The 9750-nt window shown below is 39.5% G+C and overlaps 1 protein-coding gene across 2 annotated transcripts; it reads left to right on the forward strand.

Moving 5' to 3' along the window:
• The first annotated feature begins 3323 nt into the window (after window positions 1–3323).
• si:dkeyp-67f1.2 (uncharacterized protein LOC556106 homolog) lies at window positions 3324–8435 on the forward strand. 2 transcript variants are annotated; one of them, XM_052075514.1, is made up of 9 exons: window positions 3324–3532; window positions 3614–3709; window positions 4212–4253; window positions 4690–4807; window positions 4886–4944; window positions 6418–6468; window positions 6561–6645; window positions 6744–6870; window positions 6962–8435. In XM_052075514.1, the coding sequence occupies exons 1-9, from the start codon at window positions 3520–3522 to the stop codon at window positions 7046–7048; spliced, it is 678 nt and encodes a 225-aa protein (XP_051931474.1). In that variant the 5' UTR covers window positions 3324–3519; the 3' UTR covers window positions 7049–8435. The 2 variants fall into 2 exon arrangements, with proteins under 2 accessions (XP_051931474.1, XP_051931473.1); XM_052075513.1 differs by lacking the exons at window positions 3324–3532; window positions 3614–3709 and having other exon boundaries at window positions 4040–4253; window positions 6962–7097; window positions 8218–8435.
• The last annotated feature ends 1315 nt before the right edge of the window (window positions 8436–9750 follow it).

Consider the following 9750-nt stretch of genomic DNA (forward strand, 5'->3'; position numbering starts at 1 on the left):
TCGATCCAAAAAGTTTGGGCACCCCTGGTCTAGTTCCTGGTGACGCTTGAACTTCTATGTAGAGTATCCACCTATATCACTTGTCCTCATGAGAGAACAGCAGACATTCTCTCAATAATAGCTAATAAATTATACAATAAATAATAATTGTAATGTGCCTGATATTGTATAGAAATGCCTTCTACTTCCACGTACAGTACAAAAACTTGATAATACAAATTCCATCGAGGCCAGATAGCCATTCACACTCATAATTCACATTTAGGAACAAAATTAGTCTTCAATGAGCTAACACGCATGTTTTGGGAACGTGTGTGGGAAAGCTGGAGAAAACGGTGAGAGGATTCAAAAGAGCCTGAGCTGAGGGACGAACCTAGAACACAGTTGTGAGGCGGCCTTGCAAACCATTTCTTTACCGCGCTGCTGATTTGAACTTAAGAGATTGATTTTGTTGTTTTAGTCTGCCTTTTCGGAACACAATGCACATTTACTAGCACCACCGCCCGCCCCCCCCAAAAAACCCGTAGTATTCATGTACCTTAGAGTTTATATTATCAAATATTGGGAGGAATCTGCTTCTTAGCCCCATGATGTTAAAAATGCCAAGATTCATTTGAATGTGTGACTGGCAGTGCAAAGACGCCCTATGCTGGCCGTGTGAAGCATTACATCACCTGACCTTGTTCATGAGGAACAACACAGTAAACCTCCCCACTCACAGTTTAAGGCAGTTCTGCATTATGCCACCTTGTGCTTTCTTGTTTTAATGGCCCTTTTCTCACGCGGTAAGTCGTGTTTGTGTCCGTGTGCTTTTCATGTTTGTATGTGACCAATAAAAATGTGTAAGGCTCGGTCATATTTTGCGTCTTTTTGTCTGTGTATGTGTGTGGGTGTTTTAACCCTGCAAATTTGTATGGGGATAAAAGCAGTCCATGTCATTCTAGTACAGTAGCTGCAGCCTTTTTTAGTTGCACAGATAGCTAAATCACACACATTCAAAACACTGAGCATTTTTTTCATGAAATTATAATTCAATCAACCTAACATGTAAGCAAGTCAGAGTGCATGTCCATTCCACACAGAAAGCCAAGTTTCGAACGCCAAACGATAAGGCAGGTGGATTAACTATTATCCAACCATGCTGCCCTGCTATCAAATAAGTGGGAGTAACTTAGATTTACAGTATATGAACCTTTTGAAGTGACTCAGTGACCTTTTGCAATATTTGATGGAGTAATTAAAAGCTGTACTGTAACATTTGTAAGGGGTAGTGGTGTATTTTTTCGTCAACGCGTCTACCTCATAGTTCGGTGGTTCTGGGTTTGAATCTCTCAATCCCACATTCTAAAAATATGCATGTTCCATTCATTGAAGACTAAAATTGTCCATAGCTTGTGAATGATTGTGTTTCTATACATCTTTACTTATGATTTGAACCTTTTTATATTATATATTTTGGACCGTAAATCAATTCCTTACGAAATTGCTGATGCGGTTGTTCACAAAGTGGTGAACCTCATCACTGAGCCTTTTAGGAATGCTGCTTTTAGATCCAATCATGACACTCGCGTGTTTAAAATGAACTTGTGGAATTTTTCCCAACAAAAAAAACGTAAGGTTCTTCAATTTGACCATGGAAGAGCTTGTCTTTGTTGTGAATTCACTTGACACAAGATTGAAAAAGATTTTCAAATTATTGAATTTCGGTCTTTATGTTTTACGCAATGTCCCAACTTCAATTGGAATTGAGGTTTGTATTACCGTCAGAAAGTCTGCTTGGTGAGCACACAAATGTTTCATATTTTCAGTACGTAATGTATGACAATATTTAACGATTGAGACAACCTTGAATCCATGATATTTCTTACCCCCGTCTCCCTAACCATCACACCCTTAGAGATTTGTCTGACCGAGGACGATCAGTATCACAAGTTTAAAAATTGTGGAGGATTGTTATATTTCAAGCAAACAACCCTTTGAAACTCAATGTGACAATTTTCTGTCAAGGCATCAGCCAAATTCATTTTCTACAAAGTTGTATGAGGGCCACACTGAAAGAAAAACCACCTTTGTTAGATTCCGAACTAGAAAGGGTTTCTTTTATTTGTTTCTTGTGAAACGACATGCCGCGCAAGGTATGACAAGAAGGACACCTTTGACATCCAGTTTCTTTAACAGGCTGTTGTGGAGCATGTCGATGTCTGGTATGTCGATGTATTGCAAAATTTAAAACAAAAATAAAAATCAAAGTGTCCCTTAACTCTTGTAAGATTGCATCTTTTCCCTTTTAGTTTTGGTCACCTCTATTCTCGTTAAAATAAACAAATAAATAAATAACGGATGCCATTTCCTACAAGTTTATTTTTTAGCTCTTTTTTTTTAATAATCAGAGGTAACCATAGAGGTAAGCAATGGGAGTCACTCTTCGCACAAACTTTTGCCAAAGAAGGAAAAGTGCACAGTCTTGCCCAACTGGATGCCGTATTAGATCCTCCTCTGTATCAGATGTCCATGAGCAACAGCAACAAGACGATTCCCTTCAATATTCTTCCTCCCCAACAGTCCTTGGATACATCAGATTCTTGGATGACAAATATCCAGTTGTTAGAGTCGGGCTCCACGGAAATAATCTTCCGGGGAGATTGGCGTAACACGAACAAAATGACCATGAAAAACCATTTCAACATTTTTCTCACTGTTAATGTGACCTGTAACTGCAGCTCAGCGTATAATGGTCCAATCCGACAATCCTTTCAAGAAGGTAAAAAGTGAACATGAACAACTGAGATCATATGGTTGCATAAATGTACACACCCTTTTACAACCATGGACAACCATGTGTTCACAATGAATCGACAACATTCAAACTCATGTTAAATAGAAGTAAATGGACCTCTGGGAGCAAACAACATGCATTTGATTAACCCCAAATAAACTCAGATGTTTTAGTAGGCTTTTCCTGACATTTTGTAATCACTTTTTATAGCGCACAATGGGCCGTAGAAAGCTTCCACAGCATCAGAGAGATTTCATTTTCGCAAATACGTTCAAACATACTCACAGGTGTGTTCAACCTTATTTGCCAGTCAAAATTTTTGAGACCTCATTGGCAATTCCACGCCTCCATACAACAGAACCCAAGGACGGGAACGTATGCATTACAAATTGTTTTCTCTCATCGTTTTGTTTTATGCCAGGATAGTGACGTGTCCAAACAAGACTCAGGCTATTTGCTTTAAGCTCTATCAATGAACTGTGAATGGATGCTGTCCCATGTTTGACATTGTGTGTGGGAGAAACTTGAACGGCATATTCACTGTGGGTGTGTGCCCGTACAATGTCACATCCTGCTTACTTTCCCAACACAAGGATGAGCGCTCTTGCATATCCAAAGGTCCTTCCCATGCATATATGCGTGGCAAGGCAGCCTGAACGGATGACATGACACCAACCAGCTGTGGTGCTGACAGCAAATAATACATCAGGAGCAGAACAGACTCTTTTTTTTTTTCCGGAGACATGAAGCATCGAGGTGAGGTTTTTCTTGCCGATGTAAATTTCACGGCCCGCATGCTGTGTTTACTAAAATCATTTTGCTCTTTGTGGTTGACAGTTGCTCCCTACGCTGCTGTAATTGTAGTTCTTGTGGTCACATGGGCCATCTCGCACGACTATATACGCATACAGCTGAGAGCAAGAAAACTTTGGGGTGAGCTTCACGTTTTCAGTCAGTCAGTATCACTCTACGGCACCTTTAGGACTCGCACATTTCGCCCAGAAAGGTTCAGCTTTTCCATTGAAGTTCATATGCATTATATGTAGATCAGGAGTGTCCAAACGTTTTCCCCCCAGGGGCGACATACATAAAAAAGGATGCAAGGGACACTTAGACACTCATTCGCAGAGTAGCGTGTGGGCACATGACAAAAATCACATACATCGAATGAAACTTAAAATATATACACAGTATATGTAATGTAGGAAACACGTTATTTTCAGCTTTATTTTTTCAATGTCTTCCCACCCGACTGCTATGTGTGCAAATATTTGGCCACTTGTCATAGAACCTCAAGAATGTTGTTATTCTGATCCACTTTCAGGATTACAAAATCATTCCAAGGTGGACACCGAAGGCACTTTATCGAGATATTGACGCATGTCATATTGTCATCACACCTCATTGACTTTGCTTTTTTGTCTTTTTGTTGTAGGGATGAAAAGCGCGGAGCAATTCAAACCAAAAGTCCAACCAAGTGAGCAGTATGAAGTTAAAACATATTTTTTAACAGAATTTTTATTTTTGACTGTTTCTTGTAAAAATGGCATTCTCTCCCAAAATGAGGACTTTTTTAATTGTCAAAAATAAAATAATAATTTCATGTAATATTTCAGCCTGTTGTAATTTTTTGGGTAAAATTGTGACTTTATCCTTTGTTGGAAAATAGCTTCCATGATAAAATTATGAATTTACAACTGTATTAAATATTCATCTTTATTCTATGTTCTCACTTTTTATCATAAAACTAAAACTTGCCATGAAATCATGACGGAATCTAGCATTTCTTGTCATATTTAAACACTATTCTCACAATGTTTACGTTTTCCTCATATATCAATTATTCTAAATCTGATTCCGATGAGTCTTTCCTCTTAATATAACTGTTCTCATTTTTGTCAATACTCTTGCAGTCACGTCTTCATCCGTGTGCAACCTCTCCGGAGGTTGCCCCTCTGATCACTTTGCAATACACATGCGCAGCGGAGCAGCTAACGTTGTCGGGCCCAAGATCTGCTTCGATGGTAAAACGTAAGTCACCTGTGCGCAAGAAACATTTCAACAAATGTTCGTTCCCCCCGTGAAACTTCATGTACTGTATGTCAACAGCATCATGAGTCACGTATTGAACAACGTGGGACCTGGGCTCAACATTGTCGTCGTAAACAGTGAGTTGATCACTTTTAAACTCTGTGGGTCATTTGGTATCTGAAATATGTTTTATTTAGAAAAATAACCGGATGCTCGGTTACATCCGTCTTACAGTATGTCGTTCTTAACGCAGGTCAAGGCGTGCTTCTCGGTCACGTGATAGGTTACTGTTAAAATGAAACCTAAACTGAAAAGCGAGCAAAATGAGTAAAACACGAACGTCTTTGAAACGTTTCTTTGGGGAAGGGAAAGGCCCAGCCAGGAGACAGAAGAGGGGCCTCCGACGTTCAAAAAGAAAAAGACTACATTTAACCCGTATATTATTAAAAACTGAAACGGGTCAAATTGACCCTTAACATAATATAAGGGTTAACAGACAGTATCATGAATCCTACTTAAAATATGGACTTTTCTCAATGGGAGATTCTCACGTACCAAGCCCACTCTGCATAACATGCGGCGATGGTGAGTCGTATGTTTCGTCCACGATTTGTGGTTTATCTTATTTTGAAGGCACGTTTAAACATTACCAGAGGAACCAGAGAGTGTTGCTGCCCGATAGCACGTTCCCCGCGTCATGATTCGTGTTTATTATTGTTTTGAAAATACCACCGTTTTCATGCACGTCGTATCATATTATTTTGTTGTATTTATGCGACACACCTTAGAAAATATTGTCTGACATTAAACCAGTCTGTGGGGCAAAAAAAAAAAAGTCAGGGACCTCTGTACTGCGTAATATCACACAAGCAAGGAATCGATGAAATTTGAATTTAAATGACACCGACCAAGAGCCAAGATTCTCGAGGACGAGGTGAAATCATAAGTTTTGTTTTTCTGCTCGCAGAAATGGACACTTGGAGCCGCAGCTTAAAAGCAGCCTTGGTTGTTGAAGACGTTTCTTCCCAAAAAAGGCTTCTCCAGTTCAAAATTTTAAATGCCAGCTTCGTCTATTTACTATGTTGGAATTTATGATTAAGGGCGGCAAGACATCTTTCACAAACAAAATAGTCCAATTTCATCAATACAAAACTGTTGCGCTTTACCATGACCTGGATATCTGAAAAACTACACCGATTTACAGATGTTTGAAGTCAGGGGTTCAAATTGATATGCACAGGCTCCCCGTCAGGGTTACACTGGGCTCAATTTTCAAACAGCCTTCATATTTTTTCATCATGTCAGAGAATGAGCCCTACTGACATTGAATGTTTATGTGGGTGGATGTTTTTTTCATGCTTTGCTAGTTTGATTCCCCATATGTAATCCTCAGTGATTTCTACGTTGTTAACCGACTTCTGTCGACATTTTTTCTTCATCAGCAACGCGGCTTTTCGTGCATAGATGTAACGACTGACAAACGGGCGATGGAAAATGAGAACATTTTAATTGGGCCAACAGATATCTGCACTCGAGGAAGATGATATGATGATGAATGCAAGCTGCCGAAGATGATAAACATGCATGCATGTTTGTTTGTTTCATCTCAGGTGAGAACGGCACCGTGGACAGATGTGGCTATCTGAATATGAAAGACGGAGGTAAGGGACGTGTTTTATAAATCTTTTTTTTTTCACAGAGATGATTTATTTACATTTTTTCAAATTTAAAACGACTTCCTCGGCTGCCATAGTCCCAGAGGACATCTTGGCGTACCTGAAAGAGATTAAACCTGGAGAGATTGTCATTGTGGCCTCCTTTGACGACGTGACAACAAAGTAGGTCCAATTCCCAGACGCTCATCCTCTAAAACGATTTACTGCTCCACAAAAATCACCTTTCATTCCCCCCCACCCCCTCCACTTCTCGGCGGCAGGATGACAAAAGAAATGAGGGAGATTTTTGTCGCAATGGGCAGCGCTTTGATCGAATCCGTAAGTTACCGTGACAACTGGGTGTTTGCGGGAAGAGGCGGGACAGCAAGCAGAAGCTCCTTTGAGAAGGTCAGTCACCCTGCCCTCATTCGTTCTATTTATGCACGTGGAAAGATGCAGCGCTGACAACTGAACGTCTTATCGGCTGTTCACCTGTCAGCGAGCTGCTAATGACGACACAAGCAACGTTTATGACGGATGGCCCGTTGCAGTGGAGGTGGGCGGCTGTTTCCCCAGAAGCTCTTAAAGGACATTTTCTCATCAACGGGAAGATAGGAATACATTTGATTCTGAAAGTAAGAGTCGAATGTTCTCATGTTTTGCCCTTTCCATTTAGTGTCTGAAAGCATAATACAGTATGACTTTTTTTTAATTATCTAAAACCTTTCCCATGTTTCGTAATCATCTGAATCACTATCACAACAAAGCGCCTTTAGAGTCCCAAATCAAAATTGCTAAATCATCATGCAAATGGAGCAGAATAATGAAACTCTGAGGTCTTATTAAAGTGGCCAAACATTTGCACATGTACCAGTACAATGAAAAGCCCTTTAAAATGTGTTCCCTTCATTTTAGAACTTTCATACCTGCTATCCACATTTTGCGTTAAAAAAAATACTGTACCCTCAGTTTAGTCATCTGTACCCTCAAATCACAAATCTTAACAGATTACACAACACAGGGTGCAAATTAACAAACTGAGGGAACAGATTCTCAATCAATATTATTTTTCTCACAACTTGACACCAGGGGGCTCGGTAGAAAATTGACATGGCCATTTCCCTGATAGACAAAAGGTTCCCTAGTATAAACTCAAAGCAGAGGTGACATTCTCTTGCTTTGAGTTCGACCCAAACATTTAGCGTCACAGCAACACTTGACAAAAAGTAAATGGTGTCAGTTTGTCAAGTGCAAGATTGTCAATCCCCCCCACCCCGCCCCTCCACACCGTTAAATGCCCCTCACCCCCATTGCCCTTTTACACATATAGATGAACTATCATCTTGAAACGAAATGTAAATTCCCATTTGAACAATAGGAGAACTTCAGTGAGTGACAAATTCCCACTTGCCTGCAGCGTGAAAAAAAAAGTGTCAGAGTGCAAATGAGCCAACAAGAAAGACGCACTATCTTGTGTAAATTAGCCTGCTACACGTTTAACCAGTAGAATTTGAATATAAAGTGCCCCGCGAATTGATTTATACACCTTTAATTTGAAGTGTTATATGACGAACGCAAATCGAAGGGAATCAACTCCCCTTGACCACAATAAAATCCAGCGCGAATCAATTGCCTTCAAACGTCACCCAAGTCCACCTGTGCGTAGTCTGTGCTTGCTATGAATGTAAGTGCACAGCAAATGACTGGCAGCTCATCAGCCGCGCCTTTTGTCTCTGGTTGTTTTTCTATTTCCAGCTGGAGGACCCTATATGTCAGCATCCAGACAGAGGCATAAAACCCAAAATGTTTTCTGCCACAATTAAAAGAATAAAACAATTAACTGCAAACAGACGTATTTCTGGATGGTTTCGAGGTGTCACATGTAATTCAAATAAAACTAATTCACTTTTATGGTTATACACAATGTGGCAAAATGTACACACAGTCTATTTCCTTGAATAAATGTATAAGCATTAAGCACAATATATTCACTGGCTCAGCATTATTTACACCTGCACAATCTTCATTTCATTGACGCTGTTAGTGTTTTTGTGTGTGCGTGTGTGTTATTTTATTTTGTGATATTTTATATGTATGACTGTGCAGTGTGCACTGTTTTGAGATACCATTTGTAAATATCACGAAGCGGACTACTTAATACCTGTTGAGCCATGTCTATTTTCATCATTTACAATTCATCATTCAATACAACAAATAAACTTCCAGGGGAACAAATGATGCTGTCATTGCACACCTGTGAGGGTTCGCACTGAGAGGCAGCAAGGTGTCGACCATTAAGCTGCCGCTGTAATCCATAAAGTATATTATTTTTATGATCATTGTCGTAATAATCATAACGAGATGGGTGACATTTTCTTCTCGTGGTGTGTTTGTGTCGTGGAGAAAACTGGAGTCCGTGTCATCAAAGTTGCAGGCACCAAATATATACAGTATTTCAAATCCAAATTACTAAGTTCAGTTAAGCATAATTAATTGAATTGGTGCAGTTTATTAATTAAACGTAATATAAAATGTTAGTTTCATGTACCTGTACACGACTGTTAGTTTCATGTACTTGTACACGACTGTGTATCGCAGTTATATCGGAAGGACATTGTTGTTCCGTAGTTGGCCAGCAGAGAGCGCTGTAGACAATTCTTCAGACAGCATGTTGCTCACTTAACAGGGTTGTACTGTATACTGTATACGAAGCTGTACATACCTTTTAGCACTTTTTCTCTTTTTTACCAATATGGTAGTTGCTCTTACGTCATATTGACTGCCTTTGCCTTATTTTCCTGCTTTTTGTTTTGTTTTTCCATAGTTTTCTTTGTCGTAATTGATGATTTTTCACTGTTTCTTCACTTGTTTTTTGGGGGTGAGGGGGGGGGGGTCATATATAGTTTTGAAAACAAACGGAATGTATTCAATAAAACACATCTTAACCGAGGTGCACATGATTATGAAGGGCAGTGTAAGAAATAGACTGCACCACGGGGTAGTACAATCGACGGGGTTGTAAAACAGGGTCACAGTGAGAACTACTCAGACAGCTGCAGTACTATCAATCATTTTTCATCGAGGATAAAGAAAATGTGTCAGTTGAACTTTCTTGTATTTTATGATAGTTTGTTTTGTGGTCCCGTCGGTGATGTGTCATACCTGCGCTCACTGGCTGAAATATTGATATTGTAAGCTTTAATTTAACCCTTTTGTCAACCCATTGTTAAAATATATTAATAAGATGAACAATGTATTCATTATTTTGGATGCATTGTATCCTGATGT

This window comes from Hippocampus zosterae, chromosome 9 (genome assembly GCF_025434085.1).
Source record: "Hippocampus zosterae strain Florida chromosome 9, ASM2543408v3, whole genome shotgun sequence".
Taxonomy (NCBI): Eukaryota; Metazoa; Chordata; class Actinopteri; order Syngnathiformes; family Syngnathidae; genus Hippocampus; species Hippocampus zosterae.